Source organism: Papilio machaon, chromosome 5, assembly GCF_912999745.1.
Source record: "Papilio machaon chromosome 5, ilPapMach1.1, whole genome shotgun sequence".
NCBI classification, from domain to species: domain Eukaryota; kingdom Metazoa; phylum Arthropoda; class Insecta; order Lepidoptera; family Papilionidae; genus Papilio; species Papilio machaon.
Genome location: NC_059990.1, coordinates 10,000,001 through 10,014,412, shown reverse-complemented (window position 1 = coordinate 10,014,412; position 14,412 = coordinate 10,000,001). Strand labels below are relative to the sequence as shown.

The 14,412-nt window shown below is 42.3% G+C and overlaps 2 protein-coding genes across 6 annotated transcripts in view; one reads left to right on the top strand and one right to left on the bottom strand.

The window, feature by feature from the left end:
* Nucleotides 1–826: 826 nt before the first annotated feature.
* On the top strand, nucleotides 827–4,993 carry LOC106709570 (palmitoyltransferase Hip14). The gene is made up of 6 exons (XM_014501392.2): nucleotides 827–1,654; nucleotides 2,984–3,148; nucleotides 3,246–3,446; nucleotides 3,524–3,685; nucleotides 3,860–4,252; nucleotides 4,719–4,993. Exons 1-6 carry the CDS (start codon nucleotides 968–970, stop codon nucleotides 4,974–4,976), a joined length of 1,866 nt encoding a protein of 621 aa, XP_014356878.1. The 5' UTR covers nucleotides 827–967; the 3' UTR covers nucleotides 4,977–4,993.
* Nucleotides 4,994–7,556: 2,563 nt separating this feature from the next.
* LOC106709559 (MOB kinase activator-like 2) overlaps nucleotides 7,557–14,412 on the bottom strand; it is an 18,266-nt gene continuing 11,410 nt past the window's right edge. For 3 of the 5 annotated variants that reach the window (XM_045678144.1, XM_045678145.1, XM_045678142.1), the window contains 4 exons: nucleotides 12,329–12,486; nucleotides 10,786–11,007; nucleotides 8,466–8,662; nucleotides 7,557–7,913 (listed from right to left, as the gene is read on the bottom strand). In XM_045678144.1, the coding sequence (XP_045534100.1) occupies nucleotides 7,716–7,913; nucleotides 8,466–8,662; nucleotides 10,786–11,007; nucleotides 12,329–12,486 (775 nt within the window). In that variant the 3' untranslated portion in view covers nucleotides 7,557–7,715. The remainder of the gene's footprint in view (nucleotides 7,914–8,465; nucleotides 8,663–10,785; nucleotides 11,008–12,328; nucleotides 12,487–14,412) is intronic. The other 2 variants (XM_045678141.1, XM_045678143.1) reach the window with 2 other exon arrangements.

The window sequence follows — 14,412 nt, the reverse complement described above, 5'->3', positions numbered from 1 at the left end:
ATACATATAAAACACGATACATATGTATGTATCGAGTTTTTTTATACCTCATTTGTTGTACGAAAAGTATTCCAGTTAATTAAATTAAAAAAAAAGACGGTTTTAAAAAAAAACAAAACACCAATAACATAGTGTCTATGTTTAATGTTAAACTGTTTTTGAACGGATCATTGTAGATTAAGGGTGTGTTCCGATATGCACTGCGACCACTGTAGAGTGTGACGTCAATTCAGTATACTGTGAAGCCGTTCCTTTATAGTCAGTTATACTGGTTACGATTTAAAACGGAACGCAATCTCGTATACTGTCAGCAGCATTTTTTGACGCGACATTCCAATGAGTGTATTCAAGTTTTCTAGTACATTAAAAAAAACTGTTTTGGAGTACTGTCAAATTAAAAATATTTTAATTAATATTAATTATAAATTTAATTTATAATGTAATAAAAATAAGTACTTTTTCATAAAAAAGAATATGTTTTTCATTATCAACACAGTCTAATAAGGTTAATTTTTTCAATTCTTCCATTGTTTTATTTATTAATCCAAACTAATTACAGAACTTTAACATTTTCTGATTAAACTTTAGCTTTGTTTAAAAGATGTCAGGCACTCGGGTGGTTTTGACTGATCACGTGATCAAAGTACTGCGAGTACCTTACCTCGAAAACGCCAGTGCTCACAGTAGAATATGGCGGCGATTTATGACGTCATATATTTCCCTAGGGTACTGCGACAGTATACTGGCAGTCCATAACGGAACGAATTTTTCTACAGTGATAGCACTGTGCAGTGCTCGCAGTGTATATCGGAACATACCCTAAGATGTCAATAAATTGAGTTTTTGATGACAGTTGTTTCGATTTGTTCATAGTATCAACACTTTCCTAGAAATCGTCATTATTTTAAGTTATTTAACTACAAAAATTTGTTACAATGTCTTCTCCACCCGGTTGCACCTAGTGGCCATGTACGACAGCACATGCGGCGCGGCTGCCACCGGGCAATGTGGAAAGTCCCAGCGCGAGTGCGAGGGCTTGCCTTCGCGCGAGCCCCCGCCTGCACCACTCGAACGAGATTATAGTGGATTCGACATAGTAAAAGCCACACAGTACGGTGCTTTCGGTCGTGTCAAAGAACTTGTAGAGGCAGGCTGGGATGTCAATCAGCCGGACCATGAAACTGTTACATTGCTGCACTGGGCGGCGATTAACAACCGCCGAGAAATCATTGAATATCTTCTATCGAAGGGTGCAATCGTAGATGCGGTCGGCGGTGAATTGCAATCGACGCCCCTGCACTGGGCAACTCGACAAGGCCACTTGGAGGCGACCGTGCTGTTGGTGCGAGCAGGCGCCGACCCGACGCTACGCGACGCGGAAGGCTGCGCCTGCCTGCACCTGGCGGCACAGTTCGGGCACACGGCGGTGGTGGCGTACCTAGTAGCGCGCGGGGTCGACCCTGACGCGCCTGATGCCGGCGGTATGACGCCGCTCATGTGGGCCGCCTGGAAGGTGTCCGCCGTCGATCCCACGCGCCTGCTGCTCACACTTGGTGCATCCACATCTCCAGTGGATCGTTCGCATGGGAACACTGCACTGCATTGGGCGATACTGGCTCGGAACACAACTGCTATTTCTACTCTTGTACTATATGTAAGTGAAATATTTCCTTTTGTTCCAGGGTTTTAACACCTCAATTTTTAACACAGAAAGACTAATCAAGGATAGTAATATAAATAAGTGGCAAGAATGTTCCTTTCTGTTTCCAGTTGTTTTTTTTTTACTTTAATTCTTAAAATTAATATTGATATATCTTAGTATTCACAGGAGTTCATGATTTTAAAGTAACAAATTGAAGCTATTACTTCCTTGATATTATCCATGTAGAGCTTAAAACTCTAAAACAAACTCTAGACCAGTGTTTCCCAAGGTGGGGCGTACGCCCCACCTGGGGGACATTTGGATTTAGAGGGGTGCAATTCGGAGATTTAAAAACTTAAGGCTATACATCCTTACAATGATAACCAGTGCTAAAAAGTACATAAATATATTTTAGAGACAAAAATCCGTTGCATTTAAACTATTTATATGTGTTTTCATGTTTAAAAATTTTATATGAAATTGATCTAGTCAGCCAAAAGTAGTATTTAATTATTTCTCTAACATTGTAAATTTAGGCCTCGAGAGAAATTTATTTCTAAACAAAATTTATAAGGGGGTAACAGTCGTGTTCATCCTGAAAAATGGGACATGGATCCAAAAAGGTTGGGAAACACTGTTCTAGACCCTTCATAAGCATTAATGTCCATTTTCAAGTAATTCTGTCAGAGGAATAACATCTCCATACAAACTTTCAACCCAAGCTTTGCATCTTTAGCGGATAAAATTCATCAGTCTTTTATAGTGCTCACCTATGTCACCACAGAAACCTCTATGCAGAATTTGAATTCTAGGTGTTGTATACTGTAAAAAATATTTCTAAATACCTAATTTAACTCACCTTTTTAGGTCTTTAGAGTACAAATTTGAAAGAAGCCAGAAATACATAATTTTTTGTGCTGAAAAGCATTTATCTCAATTTTCAAGTATTTTTTATTAAACTGACATATCCTCCCATAGCTAACAACACCGCATTAGTCATTATTATCATCTTTACAGGAGACTAAAAAAAAAAAACTGTATTTCAAAATAATCGGTGCATTTTTATTAGTAATTGTTTAATTAATACGCTATTTAGCAGTTTAGAAATAGTTATTTCTTTTTATCTTTTACAGTAATACAGTAAATATTTCTTTACCTTACAATTATCATGTGAGCAATGGATAGATTTGTAATGAGCAGCTTCATCTAATGGAATCCAAATGTGAAAACCACCAGTTTTCGATTTGAGCGGTGTTGTAAGCTAAGGGACAAAATGTGACATAAAATTAAATTGTAATTTTTATTTTTGATTGTTGTGCATTGTGTGCGTGTTGTGTGCAGGGCAACGCGAGCCTGGACGTTCCCAACCTGCGCGGCGCCACTCCCGCCGCCATGCTGCAGGCGGGCGACTGTCTCTGGCTGGGCTCCAAAGTGGCAGACAGGGTCCGAGAGCACGCACTGCTCACCACCAGGAGAAGCATCTTCCGCAGGTTAACGTACGAAAAGGTAAAATAAAATCTGACAATATTTCTATTTAATTCTTTCTTCAATGACACGGTTGTATGTCGATTCTATCAGGTGAGATATTTGTATTGCCTTGCAGAAGTTCAGATGGTGGTGCGTGGTGGCGATGCCGTTCATGGCGTTCTACGTCACCGGCCTGGTCTTGGAGATCGACACTCTCTACATGTTTAAGATGTTCCTTCTCGTCTGTTTCTATGCAGTGCTACATTTCCTCGGCAATGCACTTTTCGACGATGAACTAAAGAATATATTCCCCTTGAGCGTTTACTTAGCTACAAAGGTGAGGGAGGTTATTCAAAATTAGAAATCAATATTGTGGTAAGAGTGCGGAGTGCAGAGCGAGCGGTCATTGTGCAGGTCTGGTTCTACATAACGTGGGCGGCGGTGATCGCGCCGGCGGTGGGCGCGCCGGCCACGCTCGCCTTCCTGCTGTGCTCCGCCGCGCTCTGGTACACCTTCCTGCGCTCGTGGCGCAGCGACCCCGGCGTCATCACCGCCACCAAGACGGATAAGTTCCGAGTGAGTTTACGACTAACTCGTACCGAAACGAAGCAGTCAACTAAGTAAGAGTGTTTGTAATGGATGTAATGTGAATGTGTCGTGGGAGGTAATTTGAGAGGCAACGAAAGTCGAATGAGCGAGGTGAAGATTGCCGGCCTCTGCTCATCTCCACTGCGACCGGTCGGTTGGCAGACGATCATCGAGCTGTCGGAGGGCAGCGGCGGCGGGTTCGAGCCGGCGCGCTTCTGCTCGGCGTGCCTGGTGCGCCGCCCGCTGCGCTCCAAGCACTGCTCCGTCTGCAACCGCTGCGTCGCCAAGTTCGACCACCACTGCCCATGGGTGGGCAACTGCATCGGGGCCAACAACCACCGCTACTTCCTCGGCTTCCTGGCCTCGCTGCTGGTGATGTGCGCGTGGATGGTGTGGGGCGGCGTGCAGGCGGTGCGCGCGCAATGCGCGCTGGCGCCGGGCGCGCGCGCGCTGCTGGACGCGCTGCGCTGCAACGCCTGGCTCAGCTGGGTCATGCTCAACGCGCTCTTCCACCTCTTCTGGGTGGCCGTGCTCACCGGTTGCCAGCTCTATCTGGTTAGATTCTTCGCTCTCCATTCCTTTGCTTTTATTTTGCATCTTATTTTAATTGTGTTTTATATCTTACTTCTTACTAATATTATAAGCTAGCGATCGGCCGCGACTTCGTCAGCGCGGAATTATAAAAAAAGTAAGCTATAAATGACCGAGTCCATCAGCTACCTTCCCGTCCAAGTCTCGTAAGAATCGGTCCAGTCGCTGCGGTGATTACCCAAAACAAACGCGGACATACATATCATTTTAAACATTGTTTTTTTATTATCAGCTACACAAACACATCATGTGTACGAAATATGATTTTTTTTCGATTACATATCTACAAAACGGCTGCACGGATCTCGATGAAACTTGGTATAGATTGAAAGAACACATAGGCCAAATTATTTTAGTTTCCGGCCGCACTTTGTTGCGGATAAAAACAAGGATGTATTATGAAATAATATAATAAATATATGTGCTGCAGGTGGTGTGCCTCGGCATGACGACCAACGAGCAGCTGAACCGCGGCCGCTACCGGCACTTTCAGGCGCGCGGCGGTCGCTCGCCTTTCACACGCGGACCGCTCAACAACTGCGCCGACCTGCTGGGAGTGCGGCTGTGCGGGCTGGCCGCGCCGCGCGACACCGACTGGGCCGCCGCCGGCCTCGACGACGAGCCCGACACCGACACCGACACAGAGCCTATGCTGCGACACGCGCCGCATGCACACCACCTCGTCTGAGCCCTCCGCTAGGCCGACACCGACACCGACATCTGGCTGTCCACTGCGCACTCGGCAGAGACAGATGTGGCGGGTCGAGTGCGCACTCGGCAGAGACAGATGTGGCGGGTCGAGTGCGCACTCTGCAGAGACAGATATGGCGGGTCGAGTGCGCACTCGGCAGAGACAGATGTGGCGGGTCGAGTGCGCACTCTGCAGAGACAGATGTGGCGGGTCGAGTGCGCACTCTGCAGAGACAGATATGGCGGGTCGAGTGCGCACTCGGCAGAGACAGATGTGGCGGGTCGAGTGCGCACTCGGCAGAGACAGATGTGGCGGGTCGAGTGCGCACTCTGCAGAGACAGATATGGCGGGTCGAGTGCGCACTCGGCAGAGACAGATGTGGCGGGTCGAGTGCGCACTCTGCAGAGACAGATGTGGCGGGTCGAGTGCGCACTCTGCAGAGACAGATATGGCGGGTCGAGTGCGCACTCGGCAGAGACAGATGTGGCGGGTCGAGTGCGCACTCGGCAGAGACAGATGTGGCGGGTCGAGTGCGCACTCTGCAGAGACAGATGTGGCGGGTCGAGTGCGCACTCGGCAGAGACAGATGTGGCGGGTCGAGTGCGCACTCTGCAGAGACAGATGTGGCGGGTCGAGTGCGCACTCTGCAGAGACAGATGCTGCGCACATGGCAGCGCACGTTGCAGTTTGCTCTAGCACTCTTTTTCTCTTTGATGAAATGAACGAACAAATTATTAACATTTAGATTGTAATGTAAATGATGTAACGTCAGTGTTGTACAACTTGCGACTACGAACATCCGGAGCTCAGCTTCCCGAAGCATTTTAACCGATACTATTTATTTATTTTGAATCTAACTTTGTATAGATTGTAATGTTGTATTATAAAGTGAAACCAAAATGCATTTCAATTAAATAAAGTTAAAAACTACAAAAATAACCAATGTGTTTCAATTCCTTTAGAACCCATCTTTAGTTCAGTCAACTGCACAAACAAATGATAGAGGAATAATTTTTACCATCATTGTAATACAAAATGGCCACTGGCATATTTTTAGTATTCAACAAAAATATGATAAAATGTTACTTTGATATTTGCGTCAGACCTAACTTATATTAAGAAAAAGTGGCAAAGACTTCATCAATGTTGTCAGACTCTTCAAAGACGCCAAAAATATAACTGAATGTACATCGCGTATTGATGCTCATATAACCTCCTTGATAGCACGACAGAGGTTGTACGCTGCCCAGGAGGTCGTACTGGCCGGTAACGCGAAGCCGTGCGTGATCGATGAAGTAATAAAAACAGTTGAAAAATAAAAGTTGTGAAAATGTTTAAAAAAAAAAGAGAAATAGTTTTGTTTTATAGTTATATTTTATTGTTTGTGATATTAACAATTTATTTAGTATAGTTGAGTAAATTAAATAATTTTAAAGTTGATGTAAAAAAAAAATAGCCGACTTCAAAAAAAAAACAATCTCAAACAAAATGCACTCAAAAGTAACGTAATAAAACAATTTCAAACAAAATGCACTCAAAAGTAACATAAAAAAACAATTTCAAACAAAATGCACTCAAAAATAACGTAAAAAAAACAATTTCAAACAAAATGCACTAAAAAGAAACAAAATAATGTCATGAAAACTCTCTAAACTCTAGTAATTAGTAGTAGGGGCTCAGTTTTCCGCAACTCCACGACAAGCGCGTATTTTGCGTGTCTCTAAACTCTAAAGAAAGTTCTCTTCTTTCTTGTAACATGTCTATATTGTATAATTATTGTTATTTCGCAGTTGGTGTCGGCCGAAGTAAATAGATGACATTTTATATTTGAGATGTATTAGACATACTTACGTTTATGTCCCTACTTAGGCCGAAACCGACTCCAAAATAACAATAATTACACAATATAGACATGTTACAAGAAAGAAGAGAACTTTCTTTAGAGTTTAGAGACACGCAAAATACGCGCTTGTCGTGGAGTTGCGGAAAACTGAGCCCATACTACTAACTACTAGAGTTTAGAAAGTTTTCAGGACATTATTTTGTTTCTTTTTAGTGCATTTTGTTTGAAATTGTTTTTTTACGTTATTTTTGAGTGCATTTTGGTTGAGATTGTTTTTTTTTTTTGAAGTAAATTTTTAATTAACGAATTAACGAAGTTAACTTTTCGATTAACTGTGCCCACCTGTGCAGATTTCTTTTATTTAGTACTATGATCGTATACCCTAAAAACTCTGCTGTAAATGAAGCGTTTCGTTTGTGGCAGGAGTACCTACTCGACTGGGTACAAGGTACCCCCCCATTCGTTTAACTGCCACGCTCGATTAAATCCAAAAATCCTCGCTTCCTCTCCCCTACAATAGATCTCATTTGGCGCCAGTTGAAATTAATAATTTGTCTAAATTGGCCGCTTGCATTGGTGTTTGATAGATTTGTCAAACATATAGACAGTAGAGCCTGGCTTGTATTTAACTGTCAATACGAGTGTCAATAATCCAATGAACTGTACTAGAGACTAGAGGGACGAAGGTACGCAAGGAGAGTCGGAGGACGAGGGCTAGGGCGAGGTCGCGAGGCCGCGCGACAAACAAAACTACATAAAGCTTTTCCGTTTATTAGTTAAACAAATATCACTTTTATTTACAACCAAAGCAATCACAAATTTATAAACTAATTGTAATCACCTAGAACTACTTAACAGATTGAAATATTTACAATAGAGTCAACAAGGCGGCGTCACGCGGACGCCAGCGGCTGCGTCACCACCGGCGACCGGCGCCGCGGCGAGGCGCCCTCCTCCGCGCCCCCCGCACCCGCCGCACCCCCCGCCGCGCCCCCCGCCGCGCCCCCCGCCGGGCCCGGCGCGGGCGTCGGCGGGCAGGGCGCGCCCCCCGGCTCCGACAAGCGCAGCGCCACCTCCAGGTCGCGCAACACCTGCAAACGAAACATCTTGCATAAAATACCGGTACCGGAGCTCGAGCTCGAAATATACTAAAATATGCATTAATACAAGTACAAAATCACTGTAGTGGAAAGGCACAGTTCAAGTAAAATGACATATGTATGGAGGAAAAGTTCCAACTAAAGAACTGAATGAACGAGCACTATGCGTAATGATTTTTTTTTCTATTTTGAAGGCGATTTCACATTGACCGCCAGAAGTTTGTCGACTTTAAACCGTTCAAACTTACCTAACGTCGCGAGTGAATCGGGCCCTCCGCCGCTACTTCGATGTGAACAATTTCATAAAATATCATATATTTGATGAAGCAGTTATCGCAATACATTAGCTTTAAAATCGTTTCATATGTTGGCGGCTAGGAACATCGCACGAGTCGCAACGTAGAACATAATTTTAGGTATACCGCTGCGATGACCGTCAAGTATTGAGCCGCCAAGATATTGAAAAAAGACCTGTACGATATCATCGTAATCGTTTAAGAATTTAAGTGGTTCCTATAAAGAAGAAGACAAACAACAATGTACCTCGGTCTCCTTGTGGTCGAGCAGTGCGAAGCGGCGGTCGAGCGCGGTGAGGTGCGCGAAGGTGAGGTGCAGGTGCGCGTGCAGACGCAGCAGCACCAGCTCGCGGAAGTGCGCCGCGTACAAGTGCGCCACGACGTGGAACAGCAGCCGCACCACGCGCCGCACCACGCCCTCGAACTGCGCCGGGAACTCGTTCGCTGCGCCCACACGAACTGCAATTGTGCATTGTAACACCTCCCCGCTACCCGCTACCCGCACCCGCTACCCGCTACCCGCTACCCGCTACCCGCCACCGCCCTCGTCCTATCCTACTCACACAAATGCGTATATCGCCTTGCCTTGAATTACTCACTAATTTCAATGAAAACATCAATAACAAAAAAAGTATTATTACATTATATTTAATGTAAGTCATTTTAGATCATTTTTAGTCTGGCATCACGATATTCTACAAGTCGCATCCGATGAGAATACAATCAAAGTATGGGCAGGGATATTGCACTCGGTGTGGGAAGGGACGTATAGAAAGAAGAAATGCCCTCTTACTGTACGTCCCCTCCTCCGTCCATTTAAGGTAGATTATGAATCGAAAACCGTTGGATTCATAATCTACCTTAAATTTGTTGTTTTTACCGTTGTTAGAGATGTGTAAGGGCAGCGGTCGGTTCAATATTTGAATGAAATCTGATTATCCGCTTGCTCTTTTGCCAAGCCTTCAACAATAGTGTAAGTACTCACTAAACTGGACCACTTACTTCGCTACCTACCGCTACCTAATTATGTTAAAGAAAATTTTTCTTCACAAAAACTTTTGTCAAGCGGGTACTTTAAACCTTTAACAAACAGGTGACCGGAAAAGACGTGTGGAAGATCACAGACTCCTTGGCCAGAATTATGGTGATTTAACCCAACTAGAGAGGTAAATACAACATTGCTTAGTTTCGGTGCTAGAGGGCTTCAAAGTTTATGAAAACTTTGCCTTTCTCCAAATATCTTGAAAAGTCTTTAATAGAATTTATTCATATTTAAACGAAGGGTTCGATTCAATAAGCTACAGCTCTTTGTAGAACAGACCCATGTGATAAAATTATCATGGAGTCCGAAAACACAAGTATCATGTTAAATTTTGATGGCAAACGGTTTCGTAAATTCAATTTCTTATCGAAACCGGATAAAATGTCGTATTATTATAATTATTATTGAATCAAATCCATGTTTAAAATATGAATAAAATCTCTATAGACTTTTCCAGATATTTGGAGAAACGTAAAAATTTTCATAAACTCTGAAGGCCTCTAGCGAAGAAACTAATCAATTTTGTATAGAGGTAAATTGGGTTTAATCGACATAACCTTGGCCAAGAAATCTCTGCTATTTGCTATTACCTAACGCGTACGTCGTGTTTAGCAGGAATGAGATATTAAATATACACTTGACAATCCCAATTATTGTCCATGGATTTATCTTGGAGAAATGGTCCAAATATGGTACATAAAATGTTTTTGTTCCCATCCTTCGCACTTAGTTATCAGCGACGCGACGTTAAGTTCAATATCAAAGTGAACGATTCTTTAGTGATTCGTTTAATACCTAAATGAATCTTTGCAAAATTGATCGATGGCTAAGAAAGCTACAAAGTGTTCATATAACTTGCCTTTTATTGATCTTTGGGGGAGGCCTATGCCCAGCAGTGGGCGAAACGAGGCGAATGGATGGAATATTGTAATAGTAAAATTTGTATAAGAAATTGTTATTTACCAACCTATGTCAAATAAATACCTACTTAATTTTTTATATTAACAAGATTAGATAAACATTGAACAATAAACTAAAAATTCTTAAATAAATTAAGTATATTTATTCAATGTCCGCCTCTGTGTCACTGTAGCTGAGGCAATTCACCTCCGCTTGTGCTTCTGTTAAAAAGGCCTTCGTTACAATATTAACTAGAACGTCTCCGAAACAACAAATATTAATAAATCAAAACTATTTGTACTGTGTGTATCTAATATATAAAATTCTCGTGTCACAGTTTTAGTTGCCATACTCCTCCGAAACGGCTTGACCGATTCTCATGAAATTTTGTGAGCATATTCAGTAGGCCTAAGAATCGGCCAACATTTATTTTTCATAACCTACCCCCTCCCTCCCCCATTTAGTTTTTTTTAACTGCGCGCGGACGGAAAATTGTTTAGAAATGCTATTCTTTTTGGAAATTCTTCCTCAACTCGAGTACACACGTTTTTTCCGGACAACCTGTACGAAAATACAATTATGTAAATAAATAAAAAAATATCAAGGGTAAGGGAGAGGCACTCACCGTACTTTGTGGGGAAGACGGTCTCGTCGGTGACGGTCTTCTGCGTGTAGGTCATGACGTAGTCGACGTACTGTGGCGCGGCGACGCGCGTCTTCTTGCCGCGCTCGTCGTACCACGCATAGGCGCGCGCGCCGGGGCCCGTCATGTCGGGGCACGTCGCCGCCGTACAGAACTCCGACACCGTGCCGTACAGTAGGTTCACGTGCTCGAATAGCGCCAGCGCTGCAACATGGCCGCCACAACTTCAACAATGTTTTTCTTTTCGCCACAACAGACGCACGCCTATGAGACTGTAATGCCGGACTGTAAGGCAGACCGGCGATCGACGCATTTCTTACAAAATGTGCCATTCAGTGGTATTCCATATAAAAGCAAAAAATAAAAGAAAGCCGCCGTTGTTAAAACTAGTTTATGAGGAAACAGAAGACATTCTTAAAGAAAGGTACATATTTATATTAAATTTCTTACTAATTTTTTTGTACAAATCAATTAATACTTTTTAAATATTTGCTGATTTATTTTATTATAGAGCGGATATTACGAGCACATTGCATTAAACATTTTACGCATAAATAACATAAAAGAAAAACTACAAGTGAACATTTAACATAAACACTGAGTCACCCGTGAGCCGGACACTTAAACTTAGGACAAAAATAACTGAGCTAAATAAAAAAAATGTACTGTACAATATCCTTATTCGCGGGGGAAAAAACTGTGACCCAATATCATTTATTAGCCGACTTCAAAAAAAAGGAGGTTATCAATTCGACTGTTCTTTTTTATGTGTGTTACCGCCAAGCTCCGCACTTGGTGCTCCGATTTTGATAAAAAAAAATATAATCGGAAAGTAGTGCTTGCAGATGGGTCCCATTTTTTTAATTACTTGTTATTGAAATGTTTTTATAAACGCTGTAACGGCATCCTTTATTACAGTTTGCTAGTAGTTTTTAGTGTTTGCACTTGTTGCGGCGGATTTTATATAAATGCAAGCGATGTAATTGGTGAAATAAAGTTACTGCTTTAACTAGTCAACTAGCCATTCGCTACAAGATCCACAGTTTAATAACATCTCAGTGCTTGCAATTTATAAAGACGAGTAAAATTAAAGAAACAGTTGTTCCTGTGTGGAAAAAACAAGAAAAAATTACTAATGGAAATTTGGAACGTAATCCCTGCCAATATTGAAATTCTACTGTACTGTAATGTCATACGTGATATTTTTATGAAATTTCTATATTATGAAAATGGCAACATTAAACCGTGCAGCGGCTGACTCTCCCCTCCTCCCTCTATGGTCAAAATATGACGCTGTCAAGATATTTTCCGATTGCGATATGATCTCTGTCGAACAATACCTGTTAGTTAAGATCGTCGTGAGAAAAGTCGTTGCGAATTTCAAGATGGCGGAGCAAATCACAACCTACCACGAAAACTTGCGAGAAAGTCCAACGACGAATCTCATATAAATTTGTAATAAAAATATATTATTATTATTATTATAATTTGGTTATTTCGTGCAGTCTTTATGGTGTATACTGACTGTGGGAGGCGAGCCATTCGTTGTAGTCGAGGCCGCGCGGTAGCTCCACCAGTTGGCGCATGTCCAGCTCGGGCAGCTTGCGCTCCAGCAGCGCCTCCTGCAGGTACAGCTTGGGGTCGCCGGCCGGCTCACCCTCGCGCTCCTTGCGCCGCGCCTTCCTGCAACAAGCGTGCCGTACGGTCATTTCGTCGCCACTCTCGTCATGCATTAAGCAATAAGTACCACTAATGGGCGCTCTTAAATATTTTTCGGAAGGCAAAAGCGCCCCTCTCGAGATCACCATCGCGCCGTACACGGCTGCGACCGAAACCAAAGAACAACCTTTTTGGAGATAACTCGGAACAAACGCGGACTTGCGGACAGACAGACTGAGAGACTAACAAAAATTTAAAACATTGGGTTTTCGTTAATAAGCAGCGCAAATACATCGTGTGCTCGAATATGATTTTTTCTTAATAACTTAAAGACACTCGTATAATTTTATAAACTGATAGACGGACTAGATAGATAAATTATATATTATGTTCTGTACCTATGTACCTATATAAACATCGAATTTGTGAACCCCTCAAAATTTCTCTTTTTTGTCTTACGATGTCTAAACCATTAAGGCTGGCTAAAAACGCAGTAACAAAACGTGAACCTAAAATAATTCGCATACAGAGCTGAAAATTGTTCGAAACACCATTATATTTAAAAACAGAAAAGTCACCATCGATCTCGCATTTGGAAAAATAATCTAATATTTATTATTTATTCTTATTTTTAACGATTAACCGATTCCGAGATATAACAGTTCAGCAGTTGGAATTATTTCGGTCAATTTACATATGAAAAGGTATGTAGAAACATTCGTATAGGACCTAAAATCAGGTAGGTAGTAATTTCCAAAACACCTTTTTGCGTGAAACCTGAAAAGTCCGCATAGATCCCCGCGCATTATTCTACCTGAGATATACGTTATCTAATAATGACCACTTCCACTTCCACTTCAGACCTTCAGGGGATGAGTTTAATGATATCCTTTTTTAATGCTTGGCTATGTAGTTACAGAATAGAATTAGTAGAAGAATAGATATGTCTATGCAAAATTTCAAGTTTTTCTAGGTTTTTTGGTCAGCGCTGTGATTACTTATATATTAATCTAATATATAAAATTCTCGTCGCGTTTTTGTGGTTAAACTCCTCCGAAACGGCTTGACCGATTCTCATGAAATTTTGTGAGCATATTCAGTAGGTCTGAGAATCGGCCAACATCTATTTTTCATAACTCCCCCCCCCCCATTTAGTTTTTTTAACTGCGCGCATACGGAGTCGCGAGCGACAGCTAGTCTTATATATAAAATTTCCATGTCACAATGTTAGTTACCGTACTTCTCCGAACGGCTTTTCCGATTTTTACCAAATTTTATATGCGTATTCAGTAAGTCTGAGAATCGGCTACTATCTATTTTTCATACCCCTATAAAGTTTTAACTGCGCGCAGACGGAGTAGCAGGCGACAGCTAGAAAGGAATAAATTCGTTCAAGATATGCAAAAGTACATAAAATCAACGCATATTGCCTAAAGAACTGGACAGGCTTAAAATTTTGCTCAGATGTTTCTGTACATACATTGCCAAGCACTCTGCAAGGGTTTTTCTTAACTCATCCCATAAAGGCCGGAAGAGGGGGGTTTACATTTAATGGGAAGATTTTATTCTTTCTGCAGAAATACTTGATGATCTACAAAAAGGTCGAATTTTAATGTATCGATACAATAATCCAATCGAATGGATCATTGCATCGATTCACCCAAATAATGCATTGGATCGAACATCCCTACCCGGTAATGAATCACGCGCGGACCGCGGACCTGACCTCGGCCTCTCGGTCGGACCATGTTGTGATCAGCTGCGTCACCGCTGCGCCGCACAGCGCCGCGCCGCGCCAACTTGCCGTCGTATTATTCGTTAGCCTTATTCGTTTTGGTATCGGAAAGTTCTAGAACGATGACAGATATGAAATACCATTCACTTTAATGAAATTAATATTATCAAAGCTAAGCTTTCAGTAACCCGAGCCGTAATCCTGAAAAATTACAG

What these genes read in the sequence shown, in the direction of transcription:
- LOC106709570 (XM_014501392.2), top strand. Translation starts at nt 968, where the DNA reads ATGTACGACAGCACATGCGGCGCGGCTGCCACCGGGCAATGTGGAAAG. An exon ending in TTTCTACTCTTGTACTATAT is followed by an intron (nt 1,655 to 2,983) that starts GTAAGTGAAATA and finishes TGTTGTGTGCAG; the next exon opens with GGCAACGCGAGCCTGGACGT. An exon ending in CCGGTTGCCAGCTCTATCTG is followed by an intron (nt 4,253 to 4,718) that starts GTTAGATTCTTC and finishes TATGTGCTGCAG; the next exon opens with GTGGTGTGCCTCGGCATGAC.